The sequence below is a fragment of the Uranotaenia lowii genome, chromosome 1 (assembly GCF_029784155.1).
Source record: "Uranotaenia lowii strain MFRU-FL chromosome 1, ASM2978415v1, whole genome shotgun sequence".
NCBI lineage: Eukaryota > Metazoa > Arthropoda > Insecta > Diptera > Culicidae > Uranotaenia > Uranotaenia lowii.
Window position 1 is genome coordinate 71,653,629 of NC_073691.1, and position 15,695 is coordinate 71,669,323.

The 15,695-nt window shown below is 39.9% G+C and overlaps 2 protein-coding genes across 2 annotated transcripts; one reads left to right on the forward strand and one right to left on the reverse strand.

The window, feature by feature from the left end:
* The first annotated feature begins 760 nt into the window (after nucleotides 1-760).
* Nucleotides 761-2,082, forward strand: LOC129738799 (S-phase kinase-associated protein 1-like). The gene is made up of 2 exons (XM_055730098.1): nucleotides 761-1,019; nucleotides 1,153-2,082. Exon 2 carries the CDS (start codon nucleotides 1,181-1,183, stop codon nucleotides 1,667-1,669), a length of 489 nt encoding a protein of 162 aa, XP_055586073.1. The 5' UTR covers nucleotides 761-1,019; nucleotides 1,153-1,180; the 3' UTR covers nucleotides 1,670-2,082.
* Nucleotides 2,083-3,120: 1,038 nt separating this feature from the next.
* Nucleotides 3,121-5,519, reverse strand: LOC129738798 (nuclear envelope integral membrane protein). The gene is made up of 3 exons (XM_055730097.1): nucleotides 5,292-5,519; nucleotides 4,622-5,232; nucleotides 3,121-4,483 (listed from the first exon to the last, which is right to left on the reverse strand). The coding sequence occupies exons 1-3, from the start codon at nucleotides 5,359-5,361 to the stop codon at nucleotides 3,740-3,742; spliced, it is 1,425 nt and encodes a 474-aa protein (XP_055586072.1). The 5' UTR covers nucleotides 5,362-5,519; the 3' UTR covers nucleotides 3,121-3,739.
* Between the last annotated feature and the right edge of the window lie 10,176 nt (nucleotides 5,520-15,695).

A 15,695-nucleotide genomic window follows, 5' to 3' on the forward strand; every position in this document is an offset into this window, starting at 1 on the left:
GACCGCGGCGGTACTTCGATATGCGCTTCTTTAGTGGTCGCTAGCAGCTTTGCTTGAAAGCGATTGTAACGAAAGCTAACGTATGAGGGTAAAACTAAAGATTAAAGTTGAGTTGAGCTGATCTTTTTAGTTTCTTACCGGATGTAGGCAGTTCAATGTGCTTAGCTTTTAATTGCGAAAGGCACTATCGATAAAGGTCGTATTTTACGCAGATCCAGCTAGATACAATAAGAATGTTAGCACTAATCGATGGATATTTAAGTATTGTACCTACAGATTCACTAGATTAAACTTTATAATCGCCAAATCTCTGAATGTTAACGTGATTTAACTTCGGAACTAAACGTGGAATCGTTTTAACCGTAGCTTGAATGACAAATCAAATTTTCACCTATTCTCTTTTCCTAATCTTTTGACATGTTGTTAGTGTTCCTGCTGTGAAAGCATGTTTGACGTTTTTGGTCGATGATGGTTTGATGATAGGGGAGCGATGGGTTCGATGTTCGAATCGGCGGTCGCAACATTAATACACGAGAAATCGTATACCGGGACTGCGAGCGCGCCCATCGCCCATACCTTGATGCATTAAGAAGCCAAACTTAAAATGGAATATTTGAATTTAAAAAAAATTACCTGTTATTGAACACTCCACTTGAATTCTAGTACTTCAATCTTTAGGTAGTTTTGAATTTTTCGGTATACTTTCTTTTTACCTGCAGTTTCGTTAAACGCTGGCCTCCTCGGTCTGGCAGCTCAGAAACCAGCTTCATTCGTTCGTGAACAGTGAACAGTCATTCAAGCTTCAAGCTAAAGCTGAATTGCAACTAAAAGCTTGTCTCGAGATTGTTACCATCAAGAAATACGTCGTGAAAAAAAGGAAATCAAGGAAGTACTGATAGAGAAAGAAGGGTGCGTATTTCTTTGCATCGTTCGTCGTCGCCGAAGAATATCTCAAAAATAGCACATCTGCTTCGGTAGTTATCAAGTGTTTCCGTCAGGGAATTCCAATCCGTTTTGAGGTACGTAGTTCAAGATGTATATTTTCATATAGAGCATCCATTTTGAAATGATGGATATTGCTTTGTTTTTTGCCTTGTGATGGATCGATAGCGAGAATTTATTAATTCGTGGGGATTTTTTTCATTGTTGCAGGCTATTTTTAGCAGCAGTAACTAGCAAAATGCCGAACATCAAATTGCAATCTTCCGACGGTGAAGTTTTCGACACGGATGTTCAAATTGCGAAATGTTCCGGAACCATCAAAACCATGCTTGAGGATTTGGGCATGGACGAGGGAGAGGATGAAGTGGTGCCGCTCCCGAATGTGAACTCGGCAATCCTCCGGAAGGTGCTCCAGTGGGCCACCTACCACAAGGATGACCCCGCACCGGCCGAAGACGACGAAAACAAAGAAAAGCGAACCGATGACATCAGTTCCTGGGACGCCGATTTCCTGAAAGTTGATCAGGGAACTTTGTTCGAACTTATTCTGGCGGCAAATTATTTGGACATCAAGGGCCTCCTGGACGTTACTTGCAAAACGGTGGCTAACATGATCAAGGGCAAAACTCCAGAAGAAATCCGGAAGACGTTCAACATCAAGAATGATTTCACACCAGCCGAGGAGGAGCAAGTGCGCAAGGAGAACGAATGGTGTGAGGAGAAGTAAGATTTTATTTTGTCATTTGTTACTACAGAAAAGAGAAAAAAACAAGTGCTATCGAAACCGCTGTAAAAAAAATTAATCAAGTCGATCTGAAGAGATTGGTCTTTGCTGCTACACTTCTGGTTTGGTCGCTCCTAATCAGTAATTTTTTTTTCAAAAAATAAAAGATTTGGTATCATTTCCCCATTAGAAGCAGCATTATGCTCAGTCGTACCACGCAAATTCTAATAGATCGCAGTGTTCACTTAAAACAAAACTAAAACCAGTTGTTGAAATGCACCAAACAACATAGGAGATACCGGACACCTATTTATTTTTTGTTAGTTTCACCACACTACTCTCATTTATTGGAATTACTTTTCACAATGTGGATTCTACAGAGAAATAAATTTAAATCATAAGTTTCGTCAAATTAATTCAAGCTTGTTTTTATCACTAAAATGACAATCCCTTATTTTAGACCAAAGTAGAAATTGACGTCGGTTGACGGCAGGTTCTGTAAATTGGGCCTTATTCTGCGCCGCGGGACAAAAACACCTCATTTATCAAACAGGACCCTTTAGTCTTACTTATGTCTAATATAACTCATTTGTTGGTTGGACAACCCCTTTGGTCCATGATCCAGCTTTGGTTTAAGCCCTGATCGTCACAAATCTAGGTGGGAAAAAAATCAAAGGAGTAACCGCCTATTTTCCAGCTACGTTCTAGTGAGATGCGGCTTTGACAGCCGGAGAAATTTAACTGAACGTAACTTTACTTGTAATTGGAAAAAAACATGACGATACGCAGCTCAGTCGGTTAAGACTAGCCAACAGCTGAAAGTCAGTATCGATCACAGGGTTTTCATTAGCGCACCGTAACCTGAATTGTCGATAGAAGTCGCAAACGGTAGTACGAGCCTTAACGTACGACTTTAAATATTCTATGGTTGTGCTAATTTAAAAAACCCCTGAAAAAATAGGTTTACCATTGCTATTGCTTTCTAGGTAGATTGTACAGACACTAGGCTGTTTTTGAAGTTTTCGCACCCTAAGTGAGCGACAAACGGAAATGAGTTAATAGAAATTCAATTGAAATACCTTACCTTACCAGAAGTGACCAATCCTGTAGATGTTACTTTTTGTCATCGAACGACTTACTGGCCACTGTAAGAAAAGAAAAAAAAATAAACCAAAGTGAGTCTTAGCGGTCTTAGCACAAAATTGACATTTCGTTAAAGTAGAAAAATAATGTGGAAAGGCTTCGAGACTATCTAATATAGAGAAAAAGGAATATCAACAGAAAGAGATAAACTTCTTAAACTTCGCTAAATGTAAATGTAGCGAAACCTTTTCCTGAGGCATCAGCTAAGCGAGACTTGGCAATTTAATAAGATGATTTTTTTTTCAAAATTAAGCATTTGCTTTGTACAAAATGTCTTAAGGGAAACGTTCGGATCAATGAAAAAACATAGATTTTATTTTTCCTTTATCCTAAACTAATTTAATCAAATTTGTTTTGAATGCATTTTTAACAGCTAGAAAAATTATTCGGTTTCCGTTAAATTAAAATTAAATTTTCTACACATTTCTAAAAATAGTTCAGATTTGAAATGAGGATTGTGTTTAAGTATCGAGGGGCCAAGCGACATGATGCATTAAAATTGTACGTACCTACCTACTTAAGATTAAAAAAAAAACGAAGTCAAAATAATTTCAATAAATTAGGATCGGGACAGTTGCTTAACTAACGGTTTTGGGTAGTATTGAATTAATGTTATGCTTACCACACGTCTATCGTTGCTCCTTTTTTGGCAAAAATCCTACTTAGTTTGTTTTTTCTGCTTTACCATATTGATACGTACTAACAGTTTTAAAAGCCCTTGTTAATCTGTCCACATGAGCAATTGTAGATAGTCTTGTGAATAGGTCCGTTCTTCGATATCGAAGCTCAGAAGAAAATTTGAGACCTATGGTACATTTTTTTTGTTTAAATATTTCCTTCTTTTATCATGAATGCTCTGAAATTCTCGGATGAAGGTAGTTATTTTATGTAATGAAATTTACAATTTCTTGTGAAATATCACGCTTCCAATTAGTCTTCATCTTCACTGAACTCAACCTGCGGTGGTGCCGAGGGTTTTGGCGGAGGTTGCCTGCTACGACTGCGGCTGCTTGGACGCAGCGATCTCCGGATTACCGAACTTGTGGTGGGCGTACTGGTCGATGGGTACGACTTTCCGTTCTGCAGCCCCCGATAGCGCTGAACATCTTCGTCTTCTGAATCGTCCTCTAGACGGGGTGCGTTCTCGCGTTCATCGTTTCCGTCCAGCTGGTCCTCGTCATCGTCACTGATATCCGCAGCAATATTGGACGTTTCATACTCTAGAATTTCACTGTCCATCAAGTGGGAATCTCCTTCCATGAATGAAGCAAATCGAGCTGGATCCTTTAGTTTCAGTACCGTGCTCCATTGCTTGCACTCTGGACTGCTGCAGTAGGCCCTCAGCTCATCCAGGGCTTTTGTTGTCTCCCGGACACCTTGCTCGTAATATTCTTCGTTGGTGAGAAATCGTCGCTCCGGGGGAAAACGACGCCTGTAGAAGGCTCTTAGACGATACAGCAAACTCCGGGGAAAGTAGTAAAACAATGCTATCGCTATGCAGACTCCTGTGCTTGCCTCTCGGAAGGCAGATGAGAAAAAAATTGCCACCAACGCAGCCAGCTGCAGACTCCATTTTATGAGGTTTTTGCTACGTTGATTCTTCGGTGGACCCATTCGATAGCAAATAACGAAACTTATAAAGCCAGTCACCAAAATGTACCAAAATACGTATTTCTGTGGAAAGAGCAGACAAAATCAAGCTAATGTTAAACTGCAAACACGGTTTTGAATCATATTCGATATTATGACAATTCGCTCTATTTCGCTCTAGAAAAGCAGATTTTGATCACATTTGTTTAAAAAAACATTTACCTGATAAGTCATAAATATCAGCCTCAAATTGTCGAACAATATCTGGGCAAAATATATTCCCAATGTCCAGCCGCCCAACATGACTCCATACATCATCGGTTTTCGAGGGAACAGTTTGCTGGCCAAGTAGACCATCACCAGGAAGCTAGCAAACACTCCCAGGAACATTCCACAGATATAGTAAAAAATGGCATTGTTGCTTAACTTGGCCGATGCCAGGAAAACCACGATGCCGACGGCCAGCTGGAGCACCCGCCAGAAGTCAATTCGAATTAAGCTCAACCGAACGCTGTAGGACTCACCGGAAACGACACCGATGCAGGTCTGATTGAACGGATCCAGTTTGATGACCCGCTTACGGCTGTTCGAAAGCAGGTTGAAGGAGAATATGGTGTTTTCGGTTTCATGGTGGGAGCGCACCTCTTCCGGAGTTCCGCCCTCGTACTGAGTAAAATCTTCGTGATCGCAGTCAAAGTTCAGAACGATTGTTTGAAAAACTTGCCCGAGATTTTTTTCTTTCCCTCGATGGCAGTAGATGCGCAGCTCCGGCCTGTAAATTCTTGACCGATCCGGACTGAAGCTGATGGCTCTTTCCGCTTCCAGATATTGAACTGAAAATGGAAGCAAAAATTCGATACTTATCTAGCAGGTAAACCATTTTCAAACTTACCAGGAGGAAGTGCGGTAAAGGCACAGCCAAATAAATAGACTGAAGAAACCAGGAATATTAAATAGTTCATGTTTACTTTATAGCATAATTATGAATCAGAACTAACAGCTGAAAAAGGGACTCTGCTGATGCGATCGAGATCGATTGTAACGGCGTAAGATTTATTTATAAACTGAAGATAACCTAAAAATCGTTTCACACACAACCGGGTAACGTTTTAACGGGGAGCCAAACGGATAAATGACTTCAGTGCTGCCAGTGAAGGGATACATCAATTCAGCTTCCTTCTAGTACTACTAGTTTATTTCAAAATCATGTGGTGTGTTCAATGATCGTCAAATCGAATCATCGATTTGTGAATATTCATGAATCTTCAAAACATAGAATTTTAAACTGTAATATGTCGTTTCGAGCTCACTGAAGAATTTTTTAGGATGTTCGAAAATTTAGTTTTCCAGGCTAAGCGTTTCAAAGATAATTGGGTGATGTGTGATCCCGCATAGCTCAATACAATACTCCATATCTTCCATACTATTCCGTTCTGATTACATTAATAGTAACGTCCCATGAAGTGTCTTGGGTTAATGTGCATTAGCTAGAAACGGATATAATATTATTCATGAAAGATAAGATTAATATTCTAAGAAATAAATCGATTATTTTTGCAACACGCTGAAATGATTAAAAATTATTTCTCAAAGATACAATGAATCGTTTTGAAAATTAAATGATTATTTTAGCAACACGCTTCAACTTTTCTGCTGTCAGACTACACGCAGTCTGATTTCGGGAAAAAAAATACTTCGAGCATAAGAGTTCGCGTAAATTTAACGGGGTGTCGTTCTGGTCAGATCCAGACTTCCGAGGAATCAAAACAGCGCAAGGTAAGAGGTAAGTTAAAGCACGTGAAAGCAAAGTTTGTTCATAGAACGATTCTTCATAATTTGTCTTGATTGAACATTGTTTCAGGTTCGGAGGAAAAACCCTGCAGCCGAAATCTGCTAGAAGCAACGCCAACGTAGCAGCTTCGCGAAGCTGGTAGCTGGAGAATCGACCGGAATTGCTGCAGCAACAAACAGATACCGCAGGATTGAACCAACGACTAAGTGTTCACATCCTCAATATGGCCGAAATAAGCAACACCCTTGCAAATGGCGCTATTCACTTAATCCGGAAGGCGCTATTCGGAACATCCGGAAGGTGCTGGAAGTTTTTTGATAAGTATGTTAAGATAAACTTTATTTACAACAAATAAAATAAATGTAATAAATTGAACTAAATGTTTTTCATTGTTTCCGAAAATCGAATTAAAATGATTAATTTTGATCTTTTTATCAACACTACACGATATGCTGTATCGTTATTTTTTCTTATGAGACGATCATTCAGTAAAGATACCACGTATGATATAGCTCGCTTCAGAGCAAGTAGAAAAAAGCAAAGAAATGAATCGTTCATTTACTTAACAACCCGTTCCCTGTATCGTTATTTGTGTCTAAACGATTCCATTTCATGAAAAAACGATTAGTATAATCGTTCATCAATAATCCAAAAACGATAAAGGGAATCTTTTGGGTGTCTTGGGAAGAAGATAATGGGGATCGTTATTGCACTGACCACACTGACTCTTAGAACAAAAATTCAACCATTTTCTGTCTAATTTTTTGTTGTCAGCTTTTGCAGGTTCGCAATACCGACGGCAGGTGGCGAACCTGAAAAATTTGACAAAAAATGCCCTGTAGGAAAAATGGTCCTGTTTAGCCCGATTTTATCGTAGAAATTGCGTGTTTTATTTTTAAAGTTGGGTGGCATTTCCTAACTGGGATAGCATTTCTTCAAATCGATCGATGCGCACTCTGGAATCGACATTGCGTACTGTTGGAAAAATGATTTTTTTTTGTTTTTTTTTCTGGAAAAATTATCCAGAAAACGAAATCGAGTGTCCAGTCAGTATGGTCAGTGGTTATTGTATGTGTAGACTTTTTGTAGTCCGTATTTGACGTGACTCAACTAGAAAATTTATTCCTTTGTTAATTTACAATGTTGTTAATAAACATGAGACCAGATTACTTACAAATAAGTCTTCTTCTTCGATCAAAACGAGTTTGCCGAAGATCCTACAATCAGTTCCGGATTCGGATTCCTGTTAAGTTACGATAAAGTTACTTTCTGGTGTTTTTATAACAAAGAAGGTTACTTACGATCTGATGGAGAATATAAAGCAAGATATTTCGCAAATACAATATCTATCCGGGAACGACAATTCACGGCAGTGAATTCGACCTAATCGGAACACATTTCTTCAATTAGCAAATCGTATTTGATATTTGGAGAATATTATCATAACTTACGTTTAGAGCAAACGCACCAATAAGTGAGTATAAGCGGCCCGGTTTTGCTCATTTCAGCGGACCGGTTTTGGGATACACACTCTTTCGTGCACCGGGCGGTAGCATAATTATTTTTAAATTTAGCATTGCACTGAGAAAACTTTTGATGAAAATCTAAATTTAAATTAATACGTACCGAGTAAATTTTCGGAGTCGTCAGTTTTTTGCTCAAATTTCGATGAATGTTGGTCTTAAAAGGGCCTGGGGGTGTTGGCAGTTATTTGACGGGATAGCTGCTATCCGTATCGTGACGTCAAAGTCTACATCCTGGTTGAACATGCCATACAGAAGCAGCAAGGCCAAGCAGCTTCGAACACCAGCAATCGGGTCCGATGATGGATGCAGCAAGAACTTCCGAGCAGGATGTTTGCTTCGCTTGGCCTCATCATCATATCTATAGGACACCGCTTTCAACCGGTGGTGGTTGTAAAGCGTTGAGTTTCCCTTACGGTGTTTCCAATTCCGTGTCAGCCGTTTGCTGGATTGTGATTAAAAACTTATTGAATTGTAGGACGACTTGATTGAATAAAATAAGTTCAGATAAGAATATATTTTCGAATTAAGCTCGATTTTGCTTTCAAAACGCCGGGCACTTATATTTCCTAACAAATGAACCTGAAAAACAAAATTCAACAAACCAAACAATTCAACTAAAATTCAACTTTATTTGTTTATTATATTTATATTAAAATCATACTTTTCTAAAAAATCTTCAACTTCTTTTTCTATCCAACGTGCTGATTGAAATAATTGCTGCTCCGAAAAACTGGGTCCCATTAGTTGCAAACTTATTGGACCTCGTTCCGAAAGCTGAATCGGTAGGGACAGTACTGGAATGCCACCCATATTGGCCGGTTGGATACAAAAATCTTGCACAGCGCACTGGTCTCGATTATTATTACTCCGAGAAACTCCGAGTGACCATGTTTGGTCACAAATTACGATGCTTCAAGTTTGTTTATCTGAAATTGAGTGAGAAAGGAAAAAATGTTATCAAAATTCATAGGTAGAAAAAAGTCAAAAACAGTATAAAATACAAAATAAATAACTCACCATCAGAACCAGCATTTACACTTTCTCGTTCAATTCCTGGAAAACCCCGAAAAAATGTAACGAAATTGCGAATTTAACTGGTTATTACAAAAAAAAACCATCCACAATTTTAATCTGATACAATTTTTTTCTTAAAATAAATATCAACAAACATCTACACGCTGCGACATCGTTTGTTTAATTCTGCTCAAAACTGTAGAATTTTTTCAGTGCATGTTTGCTCTCGCCCCTTTCTAGTGAGCAAATTTGGTGATTTTGTCGGTCCCGACGGCATCGGCCCTATTTTGCTCACCTTCATACTAACCCCCGGTGCGGTATGGAAGTAATTAAACTCGTGAGCATTTTCACTTTGCTCGCGATTGCTGCGGATGCCCTTAATCTACCTACTTATCGGAATCTTGCTAGAATAGCATCAAACTCAGCTAAGAAAATGCTGCACTTCGGCACGAGAGAATACAATTTTCAAGCAGAACTAGAATTTTCACCAACCAATCTATCAAACACGTTTTTCAATTTTTTCCGACTTTCCTACTTTTTCTTTTCTCCTTTCTCTTCTTACCTGTCTAACTATCAAACTGTCAAACTAATCTGTCACAAAATGGGTTTGATGTTCCCCCTAATTTCACCCTCTCAGGGCCGTAGCAACAGTATGATACTGCTACATGCGGGATGTCAACCTTTCTGTCTATATACACATTTGCTTTGCTATGCTTTCGGTTGATAAAAAAAAGTTGTGTATAACTTACGGATGCAGAAGTCAGGTATTTCGACCAGAAATAAGTATCAATTTTATAACGTTTCGTCGAAATACCCTTTTGAAAAACATTTAGGCAGAAGAAGATTCTAAATCGCTTCGGATTTGCAATTAAGAATTCAAATGTTGCCCGGAATTCAAAATGTTTGAATATTGTTTTTTCTTTACAGCTATCAATAAATATTTCTAGCTCCCTTTGATAGGCACACAATAATAAACGCCCGGATGCAGACATCAATAGTAAACGCATAGATGATATTTTGCGCGTTGATTCTGCTATCGCAGTTTGTACTTGACTTTTCGACCTCATGTGGTTTCTATATAAGTAGTTAATAGTTATTTCTGAGCTGAAACTTATAAGCAGAGGTGTTATACTCCTCAAAACAGCACAATGTGTTCAAAAAGCACAATTAGTGGTATGAATAAGGTTTAGCAACTGCTTCGGTAGCTTTTACTTTGCTCGAAATCAAGCAAAGCAAAAGCCCAAAGCATTTGCTTAGTTTGGTATGAATAAACATTTGCTTAGCAGATGTGTACTAAAGTCTTAGAACAGAGCTTTTGCTTCGAAAAAAAGAGCTATCCAACCAGCAGAATCTGGAATTTACTAAAGTAAAATGAAAGAAGACGATCAAAAAATTGAAAAGTACGGCTTAAATAGCCATGAAATCGACGATGCGGGTGGTGGTTGTAAGAACGATCGGAAAAATTTAAGTCAATACATGCTCGTATGTTGATGTTTAAAGAAAATTGAATATTGTCAAACAAAGAATGGCCTAGCTTTTTAAGCGATATATAAAAAATAGGCAATAGGCGCGCATCTTACTTAGATGTTTTTTTTTATCTTTGAATTATAAAAAAATCATATAAATTTGGGAGATCTGAATTATGTTTTAAATTATTACAACTTTCTTCCAACTTCAAGCCGATTGGGACTTCTTCCACTGTAGCCGGATTTTTTTAATTTGAAATATTTACTAATTGATTTGTTTTGTTCCATCTTAGACGAATCATTTCATACAACGACAGGAATATGAAAAAAGTTGGGTTATCACTTCGACTGTTCTTTATCTATGTTGAAAATGCCTTTTTAAATTGTATTGAAGTGTAATATTGCTAATTTTATAATTTCATGACGTTGTTGAAGAATTTGTTTATTGGAAAAGTCTGCTACCAAGCATGCTTAGAAAATAAAGTAATTGCTAGGAGATTTCTCGAGCGATTGCTTCAGATTTGGGCTTTATTCATACCAAACTAGCTTGTTCTAAAAGTAAAAGCTCCTGACTGAGAAAACAGCTGTCAGAAAAAACTTTATTCATATCAACCGAAGCAATTGCTTTCTGCGACTGCTCGAATGCTCGATTTAGTTTAGCAAAAGCAATTGCTAGGATTTTTTCATACCACCTAATGTGAACGCAAGCTTTCTAGAACTGCGCGCACGGCGATAGAATTTCTACTGCTCGCTCTCTTACTGCGCGCCGATAATCGTATTTTCTGAGAGGTTTCTCACAATGATGAAAAACACAATGAGCTGATTCACTCTGCTCAATGTGCTGCTCAATGTGAACTCTGGCTTTAGAAATTTGCCAAGCACTCTTCTTCGTTTTATTTTTATTCTCATCGAAACATTCGTCTCGTATCGCTCATAGTGAACAGTCGCGTTTCGAGATTTCGTCCAATATATCCGGGTGTTTCGTTCCGTTCGGGCGTTTAATACGGTGTTTTGTACCGCGCTATACGTTTTTCTGCCAAAGGCAGACCCCAGCTCGCCAAAGTGGTGCTATTATAGTGTTGGTCGACAAAAAAAAAGGTTTTTTTCTGGCTAGCTGACTGCCCTCAACTGGTCACCACGAGGGCCGCCGCCATTGTTTGACTCATCATCATCATCAATCTGGTCGTTCTTGCTCGAGCCGAGACTTGACGTGGCAGCCATCTTCGAAGAAGGACCACGTGGTTGGGATCACCACTGAAGGAGCCAATCAAAACAAAAATCAAGTTTGTTATACTTTTCTTATTTTTCTCTATTTCTAATTCTATTTTTTCTCTATTATATATTTCGATCAAATTGAGCTTCGCTTTTATTTTCATGAAATATGAGCGAAGGCGGGGGGTCGGACCCGCCAGAGGTGGATGGTGAGCAAATCATCTATGAGGATGAGGAGCATCTGGAGGATTCAGCTGTAGCTGGTTCTTCGAATGCTCATCCTTCTCCGCCAGTTGATATTGCTACTCCATCTGCAGCTGCGGGAAAAACAACCCGACTCCGAGTTTATCCTGATAATTCATCCTCTTCTGGGCCGGGGGTGGTTTTCATCCGGCCCAAAACTAACGGAAAACCATTAAATTTAGTGCAGATCACGAAAGATCTGGCTAGGTGGCCCTCCGTTACCAGTGTTTCCAAAGTACGTCCGAACAAATTGCGCGTTGTTGTGGCCGACCGGAAGGCCGCAAACGGAATTCTTGCCAGTAATTTTTTTAATTTAGAGTATCAGCTCTATATTCCATCTCGAGACGTAGAGATCGAGGGTGTGATCACCGAATCGAGTTTGGAGGCTGAATACGTTAAGTCTCACGGCGTAGGTAAGTTCAAGAGCCTTGATTCGACTTCGGTCGGAATCTTGGATTGTCGCCAACTCATGACTGCCTCCGTCGTTGATGGCGTTACCAAGTATTCGCCTTCAGCCTCGATTCGGGTTACATTTGCAGGAACAGCCCTCCCTCATTACGTCTTGATTGACGGAATTTTAAGGCTTCCAGTACGCCTTTATGTGCCTCGCCCAATGCAATGCAAGAATTGCATCAAGTTGGGGCATACTGCTTCGCATTGCTGCAACAAGAAGCGATGCTTGCATTGTGGGGAGAATCATGGGGAAGGAGCATGCTCAGCAGTTGAGCAAAAATGCGTCTATTGCGGGGGCTCACCCCATGATATCTCCTCCTGCGAGGCATTTCAGGCAAGCTGGGATAAACAGAGGCGCTCTTTAAAAGAACGCTCCAAGCGTTCTTATGCCGCCATATTAAGAGCGCCTCTCCACCGGTCCAACCTCAGACCTGTAACATTTTTTCTGTGCTGTCAGTTGACAATGAAGACACAGATACGGCTGATGAAGTTCAGCCAGTCTTCGTTGCAGGAGGCTCTCGGAAGCGAACAAAGGCGCCTTCTCCGAAAATACCAGCTAAAATAGCTACGGTTGTCTCTTCAAATAGAAACGAGAAAAAGTCGACTGCTGCTGAAAAGGAAAAACAAGTTCCTCCAGGTTTCCGCGGAAATGCACCACTGCAGAATAAACCAACAGCTGCGGGAGCTTCGCAAACCCAAACCCCAAACGTGATGCCAGAATCAACGACTCAGTCTGGCCTCTTTAAGTTGACTGACATTTTGAACGGATTTTTTTCGTGTTTTAATGTATCAGAACCCGTGAAAGACATTGTATTTGCAATGCTTCCTGTATTAAAGACATTTTTAAAGCAATTGATGCAAACTTGGCCCCTCCTTTCAGTGTTTGTATCTCTCGATGGCTAATTTACGCCGAGAGGTCGGAGATATCACTGTACTACAGTGGAATTGTCGTAGTCTTATTCCAAAATTGGAGTCATTGAATTATTTACTTCATAAAACAAACTGTGATATCTTTGCATTGTCCGAAACTTGGCTATCTTCTCAATCTAACATCTCATTCCACAATTTTAATATTATCCGTCTGGATCGTGACGATTCTTATGGAGGGGTGCTTTTGGGGATCAATAAGTGCCACTCTTTTTATAGAATTCACCTTCCTTTATCAGGCGGAATTGAAGCTGTTGCATGTCATACAACAATAAGAGGTAAGGACTTATGTGTTTGTACTGGCCTCAGAGAGTTGCAGTGGATCGAAATCACCTAGAGGACCTGTGCTCAGTGCTCCCTGAGCCAAGGTTGATCCTGGGTGACTTCAATTCACATGGAACTGTCTGGGGAGAACAAATTGACGATAGTCGTTCTACTCTTATCTATGACATTTGCGACAGTTTCAATTTAACAGTATTGAACACGGGTGAAAAAACACGGGTACCTAAACCTCCTGCAAGACAAAGTGCAATTGACCTCTCACTCTGCTCAAATTCACTATCATTTGATTACCAGTGGAAGGTAGTCCATGATCCGAATGGTAGTGATCACTTACCTATCGAAATTACTATCACCAATGGGGTCAGCTCTTCGAACACAATAAATATGACATATGACCTTACAAGACACATCGACTGGAAAAAGTACTCGGACACAATTAAAACCGCCATCGACTCTATGCACGTTTTACCTCCTTTGGAGGAGTACCACTTTCTTTCTTGTCTGATACACGATAGTGCAGTTGACGCTCAAACAAAACCCATCCCAGAATCATCTATTCATCGAAGGCCTCCTAATCCATGGTGGGACCCTCAGTGTTCTAAGCTTTATAAGGACAAATCAACAGCATTTAAAGAATTTCGAAAACATGGAACTCTTGTCCATTTTGAAGCTTACGTTTCCCTTGAAAATCAGTTTAAAAAGTTAACCAAGGGGAAGAAAAAGGCGTATTGGAGGAATTTTGTTAGTGGGTTATCGCGTGAAACATCCTTAAGTACTTTGTGGAAAGTGGCACGAAGCATGCGTAATTGATCATCTACAAATGAAAGTGAGGAATATTCACATAGAGGGATATTTAAATTCGCACGAAAAGTCTGTCCAGATTCTACACCTGTGCAAAAAATAATCCGGAACGTGCCTCCTGATAGGTCTGATAGTGGTCTAGACTCAAGCTTTTCGATGGTCGAATTCTCACTTGCCCTCCTCTCTTGCAACAATTCAGCTCCGGGAATTGATGAAATCAAATTTAACTTGTTGAAAAACCTTCCGGATGCTGCAAAATTTCGCTTGTTAAATTTATTTAACCAATTCTTGGAGCATAACATTGTTCCCCAAGATTGGAGACAAGTGAGAGTCATTGCTATCCAAAAGTCCGGAAAACCAGCGTCTGATCCCAACTCTTACCGTCCAATAGCGATGTTGTCTTGTATACGCAAATTGATGGAGAAAATGATATTGTTTCGTTTGGACAAATGGGTAGAAACAAATGGTCTCCTTTCAGATACTCAATTTGGGTTTCGAAGGGGCAAAGGGACAAACGATTGCCTTGCTTTGCTGTCTTCAGAGATACAAATGGCGTACGCAAAACGTGAGCAAATGGCTTCAGTGTTTCTAGACATAAAGGGAGCTTTTGATGCAGTCTCAATAGAGGTTTTGTCAGACAAGTTGCACTCCCGGGGTCTGCCTCCTCTATTGAACAACATCTTATACAGCTTACTTTGTGAGAAACATTTGAACTTTGCTCACGGAGATTTTGCAGTTAGAAGAACATCTTACATGGGCCTCCCACAGGGTTCATGTTTGAGTCCACTTTTGTACAACTTTTATGTGAGTGACATCGACAGCTGTCTCTCTGAAGGCTGCACTCTAAGACAACTTGCAGATGACGGAGTAGTGTCTGTCACAGGATCTACTGAGTCTCATCTGCACAGGCCTTTACAAGATACTTTAGACAGATTGTCTTCCTGGGCTTTGGGGCTTGGGATTGAGTTTTCCCCTCAGAAAACGGAAATGGTTGTTTTCTCTAAGAAACGTAGACCTGCTCAACCTAAGCTTCAACTCCTAGGCAGAACGATCACTCAATCGAGGAGTTTCAAGTATCTTGGGGTTTGGTTTGATTCCAAGTGTACCTGGAGAGCCCACATTGAGTATCTGAAAGGAAAATGCCAACAAAGAATCAATTTTCTCCGATCAATTACTGGCACCTGGTGGGGAGCCCATCCAGAAGATCTTATCAAATTGTATCGAACAACTATTCTATCCGTTATGGAATATGGTAGCTTCTGTTTCCAGTCAGCTGCCAAAACTCACCTCATCAAACTAGAGCGTATCCAATACCGTTGTCTCCGTATCGCTTTGGGCTGTATGCCCTCAACACACAACATGAGTCTTGAAGTTTTGGCAGGAATACTCCCTTTGAAAGATCGATTCAATTTACTATCACTTCGGTTCCTCATCAGGTGTGAGGTCATGAACCCATTGGTGATTGTAAATTTCGAAAGGTTACTTGAGCAAAATGTTCAAACCAGATTTATGTCTATATACCATATCCTCATGTCAATGCAGGTAAACCCTTCTTCGTATTCTCCAACTCGTGTTTGTAG

Excerpts from the sequence above, each read along its gene's own strand:
- LOC129738799 (XM_055730098.1), top strand. The coding sequence starts at position 1,181 with ATGCCGAACATCAAATTGCAATCTTCCGACGGTGAAGTTTTCGACACG.
- LOC129738798 (XM_055730097.1), bottom strand. The coding sequence starts at position 5,361 with ATGAACTATTTAATATTCCTGGTTTCTTCAGTCTATTTATTTGGCTGT. Across the intron at positions 5,233-5,291 it reads CTTTACCGCACTTCCTCCTG|TTCAATATCTGGAAGCGGAA; the intron begins GTAAGTTTGAAA and ends TTCCATTTTCAG. Across the intron at positions 4,484-4,621 it reads TGATATTTATGACTTATCAG|AAATACGTATTTTGGTACAT; the intron begins GTAAATGTTTTT and ends CTCTTTCCACAG.